This window comes from Fukomys damarensis, unplaced genomic scaffold, assembly GCF_012274545.1.
Source record: "Fukomys damarensis isolate Sample0158 unplaced genomic scaffold, DMR_v1.0_HiC HiC_scaffold_6, whole genome shotgun sequence".
Classification (NCBI taxonomy): Eukaryota; Metazoa; Chordata; class Mammalia; order Rodentia; family Bathyergidae; genus Fukomys; species Fukomys damarensis.
In genome coordinates, this window is record NW_022900918.1 from 32,268,051 (window position 1) to 32,287,429 (window position 19,379).

The 19,379-nt window shown below is 49.0% G+C and overlaps 1 protein-coding gene across 2 annotated transcripts in view; it reads right to left on the minus strand.

Annotated features, from left to right (window-relative positions):
- Slc15a1 (solute carrier family 15 member 1) overlaps nt 1-19,379 on the minus strand; it is a 49,312-nt gene that overhangs the window by 28,598 nt on the left and 1,335 nt on the right. Inside the window, exons 1-7 of one of the 2 annotated variants that reach the window (XM_010604574.1) lie at nt 7,335-7,401; nt 5,021-5,037; nt 4,554-4,635; nt 4,312-4,453; nt 3,468-3,587; nt 1,126-1,225; nt 832-922 (exon numbers count right to left, since the gene is read on the minus strand). In XM_010604574.1, the coding sequence (XP_010602876.1) occupies nt 832-922; nt 1,126-1,225; nt 3,468-3,587; nt 4,312-4,453; nt 4,554-4,635; nt 5,021-5,037; nt 7,335-7,386 (604 nt within the window). In that variant the 5' untranslated portion in view covers nt 7,387-7,401. Of the gene's footprint in view, nt 1-831; nt 923-1,125; nt 1,226-3,467; nt 3,588-4,311; nt 4,454-4,553; nt 4,636-5,020; nt 5,038-7,334; nt 7,402-19,379 lie in introns of those variants that run through there. The other variant, XM_010604575.3, reaches the window with a different exon arrangement.

The window sequence follows — 19,379 nt, forward strand, 5'->3', positions numbered from 1 at the left end:
GGAAGAAAAGGGCTAAAGGTGTAGGGCAAGTGGGAAGGGTAGGGGAAAGGGAATAAGGGAAAGGAAAAAAATATAAGAAAATGAAAAAATGGAAATAAAGTGTTTGTAAATGGGGAGGGGAGGAGGGGTGAAGGGAAGGCAGGGACAAGGGGAAAAAATGAGAACCAAGACCTGTCATGTAGAGGTACAGGATCCCAATGATGAAGGTAACTGTACTGTATCCCTAAAATGTGCCAATAAACTCAACGAGGAAAAAAAAAAGAGTCAGTTTTATTTTTAGGGAAGTATGATAGGAAAGTCACAAACTCTCAATGAAGGGTGCAAAGATCCGAGTGCACCTGACAGTTATCTATACTTACTGTCTCATTCTCTTGCTCTGGGCGGTTCTTTCAGAAACACATGAGACGTGAGGAAGCAAAGGACAAAACCTTGCCCACTCACTTCCGGCCACTCCAACATCAGTAGGCTGCAGAGCTCGAAGGCTGCAATGTCAAGCCCTTGTTTCGAAGCACTCTTTTTGACTCATTTCTCACCCTGAACAAGGAGTCTGCATTCATGAAAAACTAGAAAGACTGGTGCCTGTGCTAGGGATGATTTGAACTCCCCAGGGGTGAATGGAACCAAGGATTCACCTAAGATTAGAAGGGGAGGCAAAACTCGCAAGAAAAGCAGCTCATATTTTGGCTGCTGATGTTCACCTCAGTGCAGGACAGCTGAACTGTCAGAGGGGAACCAAGCAAAGCCATAATACGATGGCTCAGCCTCTTTACCTGACCACCTTCTTCGCAACTCAAAAAGAGAAAACAGAAGTCCCTTTCAGATATCCCTTACCTCTGAGGATGGGAGTGACGATGGTGGAAAGCAAACTTCCAGCATTGATGGCCAAATAAAAGATGGAAAAAAATCTGTTTCTTTGCTTTTCCTGTGATGGAAAGGATAAAGTTAGAGTATGACGACTCGGGCTATGTATCATCTAAGCAGGTGGCTCTGACACCTGACTTCACCTGGGCCTTGGCTTTGGTCAGGGTTTCGCTCTCAAGAGCTCTCGAACTGAATGGAGAGCAGACTCAGCGTCTGTGGAGCTGGATTCCCGGAGGCGTCTCCCGTGGAGGAACACACTCTTACCTGGCCCTCCTCAAACTGATCACCACCAAACGCCGACACACAGGGTTTGATTCCTCCTGTGCCGAGAGCGATCAGGACCAGGCCGATCATGGACAGCACCCTAGGGAAAGGAGCAGGTTAGGGCTGAGGTGGCAGGTAGGTTCTTTGTCGCAGAAGCCTTCCTCTGACGTCTCTCAGAGGATAAGGGACAGCTGTAAACACGGGGAAGGGATGCTGACTTGATGGGAAGATAATTTGCAGGAATGAAGTCTAAGAGCTAAATGAAAAGTTGAACTTGGGGGTCTTCGAGTCCTTACCCTTGTCTACCGTCTACTTTCTACCATCTGGAAATCTGAAAGCAACAGCTTGATAGATGAACAAAGACTAGAGTTCTTTTTTTCTTGGTACCAGAGATTGAACTCAGGGCCTTGTGCTTACGAGGCAGGAGCAGCACCACTGAGCTAAATCCCCAGCAGGACCGGAATTCTTTTGTCGTCTGATCATTTCCAGTAAAAGAATATGTAATTGAAATGGTAAGTAAGGGGCTGGGGCTGTAGCTCAGTGTGTGTTTACCATGCGCAAGGCCCTAGTTCAGACTCCAGTACACACACACGGGCATGTGCACACACACACACACGCAACATTAGTGACCACGTGCAAACACTGTCTTATGCAGTCAAAATAGACTCATGACAGACAGGCATTAAATGACTGTGGAAAACGTGATTTCATTGCAGAGCAGAGTATCAAGTTGTGCAGTGTGATCTTAATTTGTTTACAGAGTACAGAAGATTGAAAAGAAACGAAAGATTGATTATCATGTCCAGGTGGTAGGACTAAAGAGTGATTTATCTTAATTTGCTTTTGCATTTTCGAGGTTATCTGTGTTTTATATCCTGGATTGAAAATAAATCATAGCATTTATCAACTGTCATTTTTAGCTTTCCTAAACTTACCGTTGGGTACTACAAATCTCCCCTATATCTTCTTGATTGCTAATCTTGCTTAAAAATACTAAAGGTGGGCATGGTGAGAGGCTGATGAAGGAGATGGCGAGTTTGAGCCCAGTGAGATCTTGTTTCAAAAAAAAAAAAAAAAAAAAGCTGGGGATGTAGCTCAGTGAGAAGGTCCTGGGTTCAATTGCCAGTACCAAAAAACAAACAAAAAAAAAAAACCCAAAACTTAAAAGAAACCATGAAATAGATAAAGTTAAGGCAGATATTGTACATAGAAAGGACTCTTTAGAAGTCATTCTTCCTGAGCCAATCTTTCTGATTTAATTGGCCCAAGCTCCTCTTTAATCTTGTGTCTGAAGTGGTCACTCTCAGCATCTTAAAGTCAACAAAAATCTCATCAGTTGAAAGTTCCATCCCTTACTCCTGTGATGATTTCAGGCATGGTCCCGCACCAACTCCACCAAAGGAAACAAAGGTTGCCAATATTTCTTGAGTGCCTGTCAATTACCAGGAAGCCTTCCCAGGGTTCCCCTGGATTAGCCCATGGCAGTCCGAGCTGAAGTGGGGCCACTGCAAGTGAAGAAACTGAGGCAAAGGGAGTAAGACTTGCCCCAGATCACATAATTGCTTTCTACATCACCCATCTCTAAGTTCATGGTCAATTGTTTATTTATTTATTTAGATTTTGAGATGGTCTTGCTAAGTTACTCATTTTTTTTGTTTTGGTACCAGGAATCAAACTCAGGACCTTGTGCTTGCAAGGCAGGTGGCAGAACCACTGAGCTAAATCACCAGCCCATTGCTAAGTTACTCTTGAATTTGCAGGCCTCCTGCCTCAGCCTCCCAGAGTGCTGCCATTACAGACATGTGCCATTATACCCAGCAAGATCTATGTTCTTAAGAAGCCAGTTTTCCCAAGGTCATCTCCCCAGAGTTCAGACCCTGGCACCTGAGCTGTCCACTATATTCAGTGCTGTTCCCCTCACCAAAACTGCCCCCTTTAGGTTTCAAGGGCAAGGTGACAGGGCCCTGGTCTGGACAGCCATCCAATTGGCTGGTGGGCCAGAGACATGGGCACTGTGGGTACAGATTTGAGTTTCAAACACATTACCCAGCCCACAGCATGGCTTGTTCAGGGATCAGTGAGTTGAATCACAAAAACAGGAGAAACCAAAGGCCCCAGAGCCTTGAGGAGACTTCATGGTGTTAAGGCCAAAGGTCTGTGGAAGTTACTGCCCCTTGGATGAAGGAGAACGCTGACTATACAGCACGCAGAAGACATGATTCTGTCACTAAACAGCCTCCTCTACATGGCTGCTGAGTGAGGACACAGCTCTCTCTACTCTGGAGACATGTGAGGCACAGGGCGAGACAGGAGAATACCAGGCAGCGAGGGAACCAACTCACACGTGTGTGGGTATGCTGTCTGGGGTTCCATCGTGGTTGTGGTCTGTGAGGTCATTAATTGAGCTTATTGAGATGACTCCTTGTCCAATGGTGTAGACGATGGAGAGCCATATAATTGTCCTGTTTTTAAAAGGGTGGAGGGAATCTTGGTTAAAACTGCAATAACTGTCCACCTTCTATGCTGTCCTTCAAAACTTATAAGAGCCCAACCCTGAATGCACTTGTTTCTCCAACTTGGACAGAACTGGTAAGTCACAGAAAGGGAGGGGATTCAGGTATAGAGCAAAGCTTTGGCCAGAGGACTGGGAGAAGGGAAAGACCCATTTTATCTTTCAAGTTGTTGAAAGACTCAATTTTCTCCTAAAGTACATAAATGCGTGTTCGTAGATTTAAACAGGAAGTTACCAGTCTTGTGGCTGGTAATGAGAGTCGGCCAGGAGTGACCACTGGTTATTTTTACAGACTCCTTTGGAGACTATGAAGACCCTTGCCCTACCTAGGTCATTCCTGGGGCCTGCAAGAGGCTCCACCTTCTTCCCACTGAGTAGTGTGAGCTCTTAGGAGCCAAGATGTGTGGAGGGCAGAGTCTTTGTTTTCCCAGCTTCATACATCACGATTAACAGGGTCCCCGCCATTACTTCAAGGCAAGATGCGATGCTATATAATTGCATGCATGTTGTTAAATGCCAGGCACTGTGTTAGGCTCTCCGGGGTATGATGCTGAACAGAAACGGGCCTAAACGCTCTCCTCAGAGCCTATGTTCTTCCATCTAACTCCACCATCCCGACCTCGAAACATACATCAGCATTCTGGCTCGTTAACGAGAAAGTCCCCACCACTCACTTGAACTTCCCCAGCCACGAGTCAGCGATAAGAGCTCCGAGGATTGGCGTCAGGTAGCAGAGGGCAACGAATGTGTGGTAGATGGCAGTGGACAGATCATCGTCCCAGCCGATGAAGTTTCGGAAGTACAGAACCAGCAGTGCTGCCGGCAGAGGGCAGGTGGAGGAGGAAGGGAACAGAGTTAGGACGGGCTGCGGCCACTGGCGCTGTTCACCCAGGGGCCACAAGCGGCTAATGGTTACCTCTCATGCCATAGTAGGAGAACCTCTCACAGAACTCATTGACCACGATGAAGAAGATGCTCAGCGGATAACCAAAGCAGGTCTGGCGGGAAGAAACACACAAGAGGGTGGGATCCACCCCTCTCCAGTCCACACGCGAGTGGCGTGAGTGGCGTGAATGGTGGCCAGGCACATCGAGCACCTTACCAGGGACCAGCCAGAAGCAGCCGCAAGCCTAAATCTTTACCCCCTTACGTGACCCATCCGCGCAGAGACAGCAGTGAAATAAAGCAGCTAGTTTCAGCATTTGTAGGCAGCATTCCCCAAAGAGGGGCTCTCACACCGATACACAGGATCGGCCCCTCACTGTCGCAAGTACACAGTCCGCCTTCCTTAAGGGGTAAGGCACAGCCGTGAACATCCAGGAGGAAAACAGATCATGCAGTTTCCAAAATGAAGATCAGGAGAGGAGGAGAAAGCACACTCACCCGTGACTTGGACATTCCTGAAAGAAAACCAAAACGGTAGTGTTAGAGTCAGGTTGTCACACATCTTTGCTGCATCTAAACTCGGACCCGACTTCTTGTGGGTGCGGAAGTATTATCACCACAAACTCCAGCCCTCTCCGAGACCCAAGCCTGGGACCAAGCCCGAGCCTGGGGCCCCCGGCTCTGCGTTTCCTTGAATAAGTTCCTCAGGCCACTCTCGCCTGTCTGCAAGACCCAGGGTGGTCAGAAAGGAGACCCACGCCCAGCAAACCAAGCCCCACACACTTCCTCCTGCACATTTCAAAGGCTGCTTGAGGGTAAAACCCAAACACCTTAGTCTGTTCTCCACTATCTCACAGGTCACTGGGGCTTGGGGGTTAAATAACAGACACAACGCTGGCGGGCGCCTAATGCACTGAGGAGCTGGCCACCGTTTCCTGATACCTGGCGCGGCCTTCCTTTCCCGCTGGTCAGGCGCAGAGAACTCCAGGGATCTCCAACTGTTCACTCACTGAGCATGCCCGCCCTCCACAAAAGTCCTTAAAACACGAGGCAGCAATAGCCAGGCTGCTCCCCAACTTTTACCACGCCTCTTCCTAACTCCTGCTTTAGTCTTTTCTTAAATTTGGATTTTTATCAGTATACATTTGCCGTAATAATTACATTTGTCATGGGGAAACAGTACATGCACATAGCACATCTTAATTCTTTTTATAACCCTTCCCTTCCCTTCCTTCATCTCTTGGGCCCCTTCCTATTTGCAAAAGGTCTATTTCCCTGTTCCCTCATATCCACCTTTTGTTTTGCACTTTTCCTTCACAGTTTTTTTGAGACAGGGTCTCACTATGTAGTTGACTCACCTGGAACTCACTATGTAGCCCAGGCTTGTCTCGAACTCACAGCGGTCCTCCTGCCTCAGCTTCCCGAGTGCTGGGATTACAGGCGTGCGCCACCACGCCTGGCTTTGTTTTATTCATACTTGGGGTTTCTCACCAGAGGAACCATGTGATATAGTTCAGCTTGTGTGTCTTATGTATTTCACTTAACATTACGCTCTCAAGATGCAGCCTCCTTTATGGCAGCAGAGTAGTACTTCACTATATATAAATAAATACTACACTTTCTTTACCCATTCATCTGCTGATGGACATTCGGGCTGCTTCCAGGACTTAGCTGCTCTAAGTCGTGCTGGTAGAAACGTGGGGTGCACGCATTAGTCTTGCCACTGACTCTCCCTGAGCAGCACGGTGGAACAGTGAGTAGTTCATATTCTTTCCTCCGTCCCAGAATGACCCTCAAAGGGAAGAATCTCCGGCTGTCTGTCGTACCAACCTCTCCGGTCCCAGCCTCGGTGACAGTACCCACCACTAGTAGGGGCTATTGTTAGAAGAATGAAGCAGAGGAGGAAGACAACCAGGTGGGAGTACAAGTGGCCGGGTGCACACCTCCATCCGCGCAGCGCTTGCAGCCCACCGCCTCTGGATTTTGACAAGAGGCCACAGAGGCCCTTGTCCTTCATCTTTGCATCTCCTTGCCCTGCTCCCGACACCCACACCCTGCCCTGTGTTTGTCACTGCCAGTCCCCTCTGTGCACCTTTCCACGGGGGAGCCACTGCCTCCTCCGGCCCCCCTCGAGGGGCTGCCAGGGCTCCAGGAGCATCCCCTCCCTCCCTCTGTGAGCGACCAGGGTACACGTCACGGGTCTCCAACTCGGTGTGCCTCAGAGTCACCGTCACTGCGGAGCTTGTGAGCATGGACTGCTGGCCCTGCCCGGTGCTGCTGACTCCGAGGTCTGTCGTGAACGTTTGACTTTGCGCTCCTGACAAGCGACAAGTGCCAGACCATGGCTGCCGCTGGCCCAGGCAGCTCGCTTTGAAAACCGCTGCACTGGAGAATCGGCAACTAATCCTCAAATTCCTATAGAGACCCGCATGTCCCATACTGCAGTAGAGCTGCCAATTCAGAAAGCAGCTCAACTGGAAACCAGGGCAGGCCACTGTGGCTTGTACTGAGGAAGACTGATTTTTGCTGCTTTTACATTTCTACAGATTCTAAGGTGAGATGGATGCTGTGGGCCCAGGGGCCACACTTTGGCTGTGCCATCCTGCTGCCTGATGGAGCTTTGTAATGAAGTTCGGTGTTTCCCTGGCCAGACACGGCTGAAGTCTCTACTGCAGATCCTGCCTCTCTCTACCTCTTACACTGTTCCCCATCAGATTGGCCACGTGTATCTTCACTATGTGTAAAAGACACCGCAGCCCGGCCTGAGGGGCTCCCTTCTCCCCACGTCGCCTCCAGGGTGGCAGTCACTCACCCCCAGCCAGGAGCGGCCCTTCCTGTTTCTGTCGTGCCGGCTGCATCCACATCTCCAGCTCAGCGCGGCCCTGGGCCTCACACTGGAGGGCATTTTTGCCCACTTAAGAGCATTTTAGATGCTGTTTTAGACCTGGCTGCAAGAAGAGAAAAATACACTCTCCTCATCTTATAGAAAGAACCCTAATGCCCAGTTCTCCCTGGTGCTCAAGTTCTGGAGGAAGATTCCATAGTACCAGCAAAGTGCTCTTCTCACTGATTAGGCCTCTCCTTGTGGGAAGTGGCTGCTTTTAGGGACAGCACATGCAGAACAGAGGCTGGGGGTCAGGCTGGGCTTGAAGCTCAGATGTTCTGCCCCCCAAGCCCATCTCCCTCTGGACAGCCCACCAAGCAAACGAAGGTGATGCCATGAACCTTGCTACAAGAATTGGACACATCAGCAAAGGGGAAACACCCACCTCAGAGCCCTCAGCTGTTCATGTGGCACTGTCCACAGAGCAGAAATTAAGTGTCTGGCGAACAAGTCTACAAGTCAGCTGACTCCGTTGCGGAATAAAAGGGCCGAGACTGGCTCTGCCACCCACCAGCTCCACTCACCCCTCCAGCAGCGACCGTCAGCCTGGGAGACTGACCTGTGTGGAGCTCATCAATGTCCCCATGGTTTCCACTGGGCTTGCACAATGGGGAGCCCTGGATAGATCAGAGGAAGGGAGGAGAAGCCGCTCCGTTTGTTTTCCTGGCACCCTCCCTGCCAGGTCAACTCAGACTGGTTGCATCCTTAAGTGGGAGTCACTGGTTCCCTGAAGTAGGCTCTCTCCACTGGTCCACGACTCTCTCTCCCTTCAAGCTTTGGTAGCTTTCTTTCCCTCACCTTTCGGGCTTGTGGTGGCAACAGGGAGGCCTGCGCTATCATTTATGGCCCTCTGTCTAGCTCCATCACCATCCTTTGTCTGGACAGCCTTGCTGTGGGTAAAGCCTCCTATTTCCAGGGTGCTGCCTCATTCCAGATGGGCTGCAGGTTCTCCACACCGTCATCTTTCATGATCAGACAGGAAGGGTCCGGCTCAGTGAAACAGAAGGGCCGACTGGACGAACAGCTCCACACAAACCAGGCTATTGGCACCGCTGCGTGGTGCTTTTCTGAGGACACAGCAGAACTCTATGCTGTTCTGCCTACCTAGACTTCAGCTAACATGGCTTCCTACTACCTCCTAAAGCTGAACAAGTCTGAGACCTACACACAGGCCCTTAGCGTCCTCACCACGGGCCCTCCATGGAGAGTAGGAGCGAGGGCTGGAGACCCAGACTCCAGAGCTGTCTAGAGTTTCACTGCAAGCGTTCCATCCCAGAGTTCTTCAGAATTCTGGTTCATGGGGAAAGTCTTCCTCTCTCTAGAGTAGTAGGTAATTTTTGTTGTTACTATTAAGTATTTTCTGGCACTAGTTGTTTGCTAAATAATATTTTCTTCAAACATAAACGGGCTTATAGAAAAGACACCAAAACATTCAGGGAGTTTAGACTTTGTCTTGATCACACCAGGATCTAAGTTAGGGAAAAGGAAATTCCCGAAGCGGAAGTCAGACGTGGTATATCCAGGGCATTCTGTGTCCTGGAAGGGGCACATTCCGAAGAATAGCTTAGATTATTGCAGGGCAGAGGTTGCAAGCTTTTCTGCAGACTCCTGACCTATTGCTAGCTGGGTGGCTACGGTAGTCGGTACCTCTTATCTGCGTGTCCCTGTGTCATCAGGATTGCTATCTTAAAAAGGCCAAGGGGAGAGTCCTGCTCATAGGGAGACTTGAGCTTGAACTCAAATTGCAAGAGGGACAAGATTGTTTACTTGGAGAGATTTTGTTTATTGTTGATATCCTGGGAGCTAAACTAAACAGCATATTTGAGTGGTCCAATGTTAAGAGTCACTCATAAATCACCTGGATTTACAGACAGATCAGAGCCAAGCCTAAAATCCAGCTCCTGTTAGTGAAATCACCAAAGAAATGCCAGTTCTTGTTGTTATTCTATACCTAGCAAAGAGTTTGACTTGCTTATGTGTAGATATTTAATAAAACAAGTGTATGATATACATTTCTATGATTGCTGACTTGGTGGTGTGGTGGAGAGACAAAGCAGGAACAAAACAACATCCTCCACTGATCCCCAGTACTTAATAAAGTCTCTCCATTAGTGTGAACATCTCTCCTGTTTATACAAAGTTTGTTTCAGATTTCATACCACTTATTTAAATCTCTGATGTTTTATTACCTGGAAATCAATATGGTCATGGGCCACTTGTTATCAGAACTAAGTTCCGCTGTGGTCTTGGGAGAGGGTGACATGTCACTGATTGAAATGTCACTGTGTGGCACATGGCCAAACCTCTCGGGAACATGCAGGGCGTAGACAGTGTATCTCTAGGAGATGGACTTTGGAAGTCGGAAAGAAAGAGGCACTTTGTAGAGGTCTCAAAGAGTTCTCACTGTCCTGTGAGCAGAGAGAAAACTCCCCGTCATGGCCGAGTATCAAACTGAGGGAATGACGCAAGTTTTGTGTGTTGTTTTGGGGATGATGTTTCTGAAGTCCCATGGTGTGGTAGGCAGAATGGTGTCCCCCAAAGGTGTCCGCATCTCAGGTTCTGGAACTTGTGGACATGTTTCCTCCTACGGTGAAGGGGACTTTGAGGATAAGGGTAAGATGAGATGCAGTTTGTCTTGAGTTTTTCAGGGGACCCAGTGCAATCACAAGTGTCCTACAAAGAGTCAGAAGAGACGATGTGGATGTGACAACGGGGCAACGGCATGACTGCAACTGCTGCCGCCACGGGACCACAAGCCAAGGAATGCAGGCAGCTTGGGGCGGTGGGAGAAGCCAAGGAAAGGGAAAACAGGCTCTCCCTTTTGAAGGCAGCCCTGCACCTCTTTGAGGGGAGCTCTGTAAAATCCATTTTAAGACAGGGTGTCGCTACATACTTCAGGCTGGCCTCAAACTCATGGCAATTCTCCTGCCTCAGCCTCCCATTTCAGGCTTCTGACCTCTGGGACTGTAAGACACCATTGTTCTATGCCATCCAGTCTGTAGCATGCTGTGTTGTCACAGCAGTAATGGAAAACTAATGCACATGAGTTTGCTTCAAACTCTGTAATTATATAGGTAGGTCTTTAATCACTATTTTCATATAAGCAAGGCTCCATTTTCCTGCTTTTGTGTGGTACGGGGAATTGAATGCAGGGCCTTTACCCTGAGCTCCATCCCCAGCCCTTTTTATTTTGAGACAGACTCTTACCAAGTCATGCAGGTAGGACTCAAATGTTCAATAATCCCACCCCACCTTCCCAAGTGCTGCAATTCCAGGAGTGCACCACTGTGCCTGGCTAAGCTGTCCTTTTTCTTATTATTACTTTCCCAAGTTACATGTTTTCCTAAGTCCACCCTGGCCCCTGCCTTTTTAGTCAGACTGGCAGGACCCACGCTGTGTCACTGGCTCTGTGCCTTCCTCAGGTTACAGACTGCGTACCGGCCACTGGGGTGGGGTTGGGTCAGGCTGCTCGTTCAGGTTGCAGAGCTGGTCTGCAAAGGGATTCAAAAGCCAGAAGCAAGTGAACGGGGCAGATGAAGCAGGTCCTTCGAGCCGACTAGGAAATGCAAGGGCCTCTGCGAGACACAGCTTGGCCTCAGGGTGGGCAAGAGTGACTCTGAGTTAGGGTGAGGACATTCTCAACATCGGACCGACCTCGAGCAGGTAGGAAGATGTGGCCCTTCGAAGTTGGGGGAGGAACTTGAGTGCAGACATTCGTGTCTACACGAGTAAGATGAGGGATTTTATTTATTCATGGGTGATTTTTTTTTCCCAAGTAGGCATGGATTTAGAATGGACTGAGTCAAAAGAGGACAAAATTGGCTGTGGGGAGCCCTGGCAGTGTTGAGGAGGTGGCCCTCGAGGAAGACGTAGCCCCCTTCCAGGGTCTCTCACATTGACCTGAAGCAGAGGGCCTGATGACACCCCCTTGGGGAGACACCACAGAAAGCCAGGCTTCTCTCGCACACACCTCCGTGGCCAGGCATGCACTTTCACCCGAGCTGCTTTCCACAAGGATGAAGATCTGGGGAACAAGACGTGGGGATCTCGAGGATATCGGGGACCTAAGGCCCCGGCTCCAGGAGTACTAGAGGTGATGGCGGCTGCTGGTGCCGACCCTTCTCGCCCTGCACTCCCATTTTCCCGGCTTGGCTCGTCACTCACCAGGACGGGCAGGGCAAGCGGATGCCCTTGTCCTGCCTTCTCCATCTACTGCACAGCACACTGCAGTGTCCCCAGAGAGGGACACTAGTTCCCGAACCTTGTGGCTGTCTGCCCCCCCGGCCGGGGAGGGAAGAGGCTGGCTGGCTTCAGATCCGTCCTCCCGCAGCCCGGCCACTTGTCCCCGTTTCTTGCTGTGCGCTGGGCCCTGCCATCACTCTCCGTGCTCCTCTGCTGTCCCTCAGCCACTCGCTGATTTTATAAATTTATGACTCTTAGCATCTTTTCCCCATAATCACAGATGTGGTTCTCTGAGCACCACTGCCTTTCATCTGCTTTAGAAAACCATGGGCTCCAGGCTCCCAGTACCCTTGGACGTGCTTAGATTACTTCAACCCAATCTGCACATTTGCGGGGGTGGGGGGCCGGTCAGCTGGCGCCGGAGTGCCCCAGGGTTACTACGTAGCGAACAGAAAGATCTGGGCAACCGTCCTAAACTCTGCCCAGGCCTAGGCAGCAAACAGGTGCTCAGGTGAGTGGTTTTCCAGGTGTTAGAACAAAAACTTTGCTGTCCTTATTAGTTTCTTTATCCACACGGGGCTACTTTTATTCTACAGAAATAGGACTTAAGAGTTGGGCTTACTTTAAATGCATGGCAGCTGAGGTGAATACAAACTACATTCTCAGGTTAAAGAGGGAAAGTTTCGTTTCCTCAGAGGAGCCCAGCAGGAGGCAGGGAAGATTATGTCGGAAAGCATCTAGACCTCCCTCCCATCAAGCTGTCCACGCTGCACAGCCAGCAGAGACTGGTACATGATGTGTTGTGTGTGGGTCCATCGTGCACCAATATACAACATGACCTTGTGTGTTGTCATGGGGGAAAAGTGCCAAAGATGCGTCAGTGTTGCTAAATTAAAAGGAACCGATTTCCTAGGCTTTTGGTGGGTAGTTATTTTGGAGACAATTAAATTAGAGACTCTAACTTCTACACGCAAAGACTTTCTGTTATTTGATAAATCATGACTAGAAAAATGCCTCACAACCACAATAAGCCTGAAGTTAGGCTATAAGACCATGCACAGAAAGCAAAAGTTTTGCCTCATTGATTTTTAGGTTGTACAACCCTCATGGATAATAGAAAATATAAGAAAGTTCTAGAGTAGAATACTCTGTGTATTTTAAATTTTATTAGTTATTATCAGTAACTCTCCATAAAATATTAGCTGACTTTTTTAGTTTTAAATAATTTTGGAATGAGTAAGCACTGAGGAGACAGCTGAATCAGAAAAAAAAGGGTAGAAAAGGTGAAACCCAATGTGTAGTCACAAACTGCCTGAGAACTTTATCATAGCACAGTACCGACAGAGCATGGCCATGGAGTTTAGAATTTTAGATAAATTATCTGTATTTACTATGTCACTTTGAGGGTTTCTGATTTTATATAGAGAGGGTGTTTTCTCTGTACTGCTTTGTTATTGAATGGATTTTTAAAGAATTATTTGGTGCTATGGCCAAAAAATAAAAAGTCCACCTGCCTTTCTTGGGGAGTCACTGGTCACCAAATGTAGCACCTAGGCTGAGGACACAGGCCCTGACAGAGTCATATCTACATGCTAAGAATGTCCCCCCTAAACCAGAAGTAAGTGATGGGCACATTTCAGAATTTTTTCTCTATACCATGGCGGGGGGCTGAAATTCATGTAACTTCCCCAAATCTCAGATTAGACTTTAATTGGAACCAGTCAAAAAACAGATGCAATTAGTTAAGGTGAACGAGATCAGATTGCAGTAGGATCAGCCCTTCTTCCAAGGGGAATTGTGTCCTTAACAAGAGAGATGAGAGACAGAGACAAACACACAGGAGGAAGGTGGCTGGCCACGTGGCAACAGAGAACGGATGTGGGCCAAGGAATGCTATAGACAGCCGGAGTCACTAGGAGCGAAGAGAAAGCTGGAAAACAGATTGTCCCTGAGGGCCTCCAGAGGATGTGGCCCTGCTGATACCCTGATGCTGCACCTGCAGCCCGACCCTGCCAGGGACTACGTCTCTGGTGTTTTACAACACCAAGTTGTATTCCTGTTACAACAGCCACAGGAAGCAAATACACCTGTGAGTTTATATGTTTGGGTTTGTTACGGTTTATACCTAGATATCCCCTCAAAGCCTCATGCACTCGGGTGGGGGCTTTTGGGAGGGTCACTGGGTCACGGGTGTGATACGTGAGACTGTAATACTGATTATGTCCCACAGCTGGCTGTAAGCAGCACAGGCTGTAAGAATCGGCCCCACAATTGGCTTATGTATAGAAGTGAGTCCAGCTGAGGCCCATATCAAGGTCAGAGTACCTTGCACCCAAATTCCATTCCCACAGCTAAAACTTTCTTACTAGAAGGACAATGTTCTGATTACAATGATATATTTTGTCTATTCTGTTCCTAATTCGAGAATGCTGTCTTGTCCTTTATGAGTCTTGTTTACATTAATTTCCATCGAAATGGCACATCTGCACCTCCCTTGCATGTAGTTCTGCTCTTACCATGTAGCTTGCCTGTACCGCGACTCTGAAGGGTCACTGGGTCACGGGTGTGATACGTGAGACTGTAATACTGATTATGTCCCACAGCTGGCTGTAAGCAGCACAGGCTGTAAGAATCGGCCCCACAATTGGCTTATGTATAGAAGTGAGTCCAGCTGAGGCCCATATCAAGGTCAGAGTACCTTGCACCCAAATTCCATTCCCACAGCTAAAACTTTCTTACTAGAAGGACAATGTTCTGATTACAATGATATATTTTGTCTATTCTGTTCCTAATTCGAGAATGCTGTCTTGTCCTTTATGAGTCTTGTTTACATTAATTTCCATCGAAATGGCACATCTGCACCTCCCTTGCATGTAGTTCTGCTCTTACCATGTAGCTTGCCTGTACCGCAACTGATTGCCAATAAAAATCAGTGGCTTGAGGGCCGGAGATTTAGTTCAGTGGTGCTGCACCTGCCTCAAAAGTACAACATCCTGAGTTCGATCCCTAGTAACAACAACAACAACAAAAAGGAGGGGGAAAATCAGTAGCTTGGACTGGCCCGCGCCTTGTTGGTTGCACCAGCAATGGTGGTCCTGGCACCCCGCTTTCTCTCCTAGTTGTCTTTTAGGTTTTGTCCCTCTCAGGCCAGCATCATATACTGGGCAGGAACCTAACTGCAGGGGTCTCCAGTAGCGATACTCATCAGTGGAATCGTCTCCTGATGAATTTATAGCTGACGGTGACTTGGGAGGGGAGGCCTGGTTGGAGGAGGTGGTCACTGGGAAGATGGCCTGGAGGGTCCGTCTCCTTCCCTCCTCCCTTGCTCCCTCTCTGCCTCTGCCACCACGCCATGAGCTCTTCCTTCTCTGCAATACCCCTCTCCATGCTGCCCTGCCTCAGAGCCAGCCGACTATGGACTGAAACCTCTATAAACTGTGAGCCAAAACAAACCTCTTCTTGAGAGTTGTGGATGTAAGGCATTGTGTTACATCAATGAGAAAGTAACTAGGACAGAATGGAGTGGTTTATTTCCCAACATCTCAAAGGTACAAATGTGCCTTTCATAGATACAATCTTGTCACTCCAGGCAGATTGTAGAAATTCTAAATGCTTTGATTGGAGAACTTTTAAGAGGCCCATCCCCATCTAGGAGGAACTAGACCTTCCTCCTCCGTCAGGCTCTGGGGAAGATCCTGTCCCCACCCCCACCTCTATGACACTTCCCGACTGCTGAGATGTCCTTTTTAACTCTGTGCTGCCTGCTGATGGCAGCTGTGCTTGTAAACCGAGGACAAAGTTACAGAACAGTTTATGTTGCAACAGCAGTATTACAAGTCAATGGTCCTCAGTCATCTCCTGATAATGCTGCTCTTATTTTTTCCCTGTCACCACAGAGGAATGCGGAGATGTTCCTCCAACCTCACCCTTGTTTTTTCTTTGCTTATCAGCTCACCTGGGACACCTATCCACTTTTTCTCCTACAACGACGGGACGCAGATGCAATGGTGTGCAAGGAGACACAGGGACACTGCTGGGTAGGGAGTCCCAGCCTCTGTGCGTGGCTCCTTGGCTCCTTATCATCTTCCCGTCACCAGCTATTCTACCCTGGAGAAGAAGTGACAGCCTTCCGGCGGGCCGGGAAGTTCCCTTGGAGCTCACCGAGTCAGCTGTGTCCTCTATCTATTGCCCTCTGCTCTTCACAGGATGGCTGGGTGATCCGGAATGCAGTGAGAAAACCACTCATCACAAAACCCAAGTAAACAAAAAATCAGATAGTTCTACTCAGGAGATGCTGTAGAGGTGTGAAGGATGATGCCAAGATTTAACATGAAGATGGCAAATCCAACTTTGCCGAGTTACTACTTGCTGCTGTTTTCATGGGTCCTATTTACTTCAATTGCAACTCAGAAGGGAAACAATGGGATTTTAGCGAGACTATTTTACACTCTCATGAGAAATAAAATCTACCAAAATACATGATTCAGGCCACCCTGCCAGCCCTGGCCGGACCACACTGACTCTATCCCTTCCACTCGATTTAGACTCTGAGGAGCACATGGAAGCTTATTTTCAACTTCTGCCAGGATTGTACCCAAAGCTTGGTTGCCGTGGACATGGACCCACATGGGCAAGCCAGGGCCAGGCTGTACTAAGTGGGCAAGGGTCCAAAAGAGACTTAGAGTCATTTTGAGCTATTATCCTCAAAGTGTGGTCCTGGGCCCAGTGGTGTGAGCATCCTGTGAACTTGTCCAAGTGTCCATCCTTGGGCCCCACCCAGTCCTACTAAACCACAGGCTTAGTGGGTGGGGCCAGCATCTCTGAGAACACAGCTCACCGAGCTAAGCCTGGAGCATGCTCAAGTTTGAAAGCCATGGGCTTAGTGCGCTGTCAGCCTGCAAGAACTCAGGGTGAGGAGATCTGGCTTCTGTGGCTGGCTGGGATGAAAGGTTCTTCCTAAAGGCCATGTGCCAAAGACCCCCTCCCAGCTTAGACAGGAATTCCAGGCACCCTACATTCAGGCTGCTCTTTGGCTGAACCAAGAGCTCCCAGGAAGAAGAGAAAATGTGGAAGGACTTTTGAATGGCCAGGAATGAAGCCCTTTCACGGTTGGTTCATTATTTTAAACACAGGCAGGAAGTGGACTTGGAAAAACTCATCAGAAACACAGCCAAGGCCAGTTTCAAGGCTGAGATCTAGAAGACAAGCGTAGGATAAAGGATCCTTCACTAAGGGAATGAATCTCCCAAAGAACCCAGAGGCATTGGCAGATGGAGATAGGAGCTTGCTTCCTGGAATTTGAACCTCGGGTCTGATTTTCAGAGTCAAATACAGTATAGGTGGCAAGTGGCAGAGAAGACCTGTGGTTTTCCAGGATCAAAGTGTGAGATGTAATCTTGCTACATTTTAGATAACAGAGTTGGGGTTGAGGGTGGGAAGCTGATGGGAGGAGAGAATAAATCTTCACTGAAAGAGGGCCTCCAGCGCTGCCCTCCATCCTGGGGCTTTCCCCCGCTGTGAGAAGTTCTCTGCCTTCTAAGACCTCACCCCAGCCAGTCTGGCCCAGGAAGGAAGCCTGCACTCCCTCCACTGCCACCTTCAAGCACACAGAGACAATACTTTAAGGGAGGTCAGCACACCGCCTGTCTCTGTGTGGCTCGCCAGATTTATTTTTATTTTTGTTTTTGTCTACTGGGATCACACTCAGGATCTTGTGCTTGCAAGAAAGGCAGTGGCACCCAAGAAAGGCTAAGCTAAATCTCCAGCCCTTGTTTTTGTTTTTTTTTTTTGTGACGGGATCTTGCTATGTAGTTCAGGCTGGCCTTGAACTTGAGGTGATCCTCCTGCCTCAGCCTCCTGAGTGCTGGAATTACAGACATTCACCACCAGGCCTGGCTTTGCTTTTCACTTTTAAATGATAGAACTTTTAAAGACTTTTGCAGTACATGAAAATTACATAAAATGTGACCATCAGTCCTCATAAAGTTTTATTGGAATAGCTCCGCCTGTGCATTTACACATAGTCTGTGGCTGCTTCCACACTCCAAGGACAGAGCTGGGGCATTGCCACAGGAACCATGTGGCCCGCAAAGCCCACAGCACCTACGATCCTATCTAGAAGAGGCTGCTGACCTCGGCTATACGTAGGGCTGCAGTTTAGATCTCAACCCAATATTTGTTCCAGTTACACAGCACTCAAGTCAGCAGCCCAAGAATTCTTTCTTGCTCTTTTGCCTCATTTGCCAAAGCATTCCAAGTGCCACCTTCTTTGGTCACTGGGCATCTGAAACAATTCTGGCATAATCCTAGTACCAAAGATCTGTTCTCAAGAGGAAAAGTCCACAACTTTCTTTCTTAAAAGCACTTTTTAAAACTAGGTCTTTCCATTTACCCTTGATACTGGAAAGCTGAAACTTTACTAAAAATCAGACTGGCCTCCGAACATAAACGGTGGCTACTCACGTGCTCTGCCAATCTGTTGCCCAAAAAAAAAAAAAAAATGCTCAAGGACCTATTTGCAAACTAGAAAGCATCTCTTTATTTGGAACTATGCTTTCAAAGCCAACTTTGTATTCATTTGTCACTAAATGGGCTTCTGGCTTTGACTCCCATCGATTTGAGCTGTTAAAAGTGCTAAACTGGACTCACAGGACTCTAATTGAAAACAGATACTTTTCAGGTACTTTGTGCCTGAAGTCCAACAGAAATACTTCAAAGCAGCTGTCAGAAAGGTCGCACACAGTGACAAGCAAGAGATGCTGAGGGGCAGTACCCTGAGCTCCTGCAAAGTCAAGTTGGTTCACAACTCTGATGGCCTCCAAGCCAGTGCTTTCAGCATCTTTCTGGAACCAGTACACTCAGCCACCCTCAAGCCTCCACCACTTGCTGCTTCTACTTCCTTGGTATGGGAGGCAGGGAGACCCCAAAGCTTACTTTACTGGGGCAAGAACATAGGGTAGCAAGGGGTGGCAGTCAGGCCAGGCTGAGTCCCTCCCGTCACTCAGACCACAATGCCCAAAAGGCAGGAGTCCGGCTCACCCAGGACCTGACATCCAGGGAAGCCTGGACACAGCTGTCCCATCTTTACCGGGGAAGAGGGTTGAGCCGACCTGCCCTCCTGGTGCTCTGCTGTCCCCGTCCGGCAGCAGAACAGCAGCCAAGTGGCTTCCTAGCCTTTTTGCTGCTACTCCATTTCTCCGAAACCCTGGGCAGTGGCAGAGCCTAAAAAGGGGCCACAGAGAGAAGGCTCGAATTCCCCTTGCTCGGGGATCCCGCTGGAAGTCCTGCATCACCTCCCCGGCAGAGGAGTTAGAAGGCAGCCAGCCACAGGACAGACACAGGGCGGGCTGACCCAGCAGTCCCCGGCATCGTGCCTGCTGCCCTCACCACCCGGCTCAGTCCGACTTCTAGGGCACAGTGGCGGCAGGTGGCAAAGGGAGAGGGAGAGTTCCCAACAGGACGCAGGTCAAGGCTCCTCCTCGAAGCCTCCCTTCCGCTGCATCCCAGAAGCAGCCTGACGACCGGGGCAAGACATCACCGTTCGCAACCCCGGCCCCGCAAGACTTCCGAGTAGCCCTGGTTTCTTAGCTGCAGTGCCGGCTCTCGGCCCCAGTGCCACAGGGACCACGGGGACCAGAGACCGCGGGAACCAGGGACCGCAAGCCGGCCCGCTGCCTCAGAACAGTGTTTCAATCTCTGCCAGGCAGAGACCTAGAATCAAAAAGGACTACAGTTGTACTCCCCATAAGAAGTGGACTTCACTGGTAAACTCACAGAGTTGCAGCACCTTTC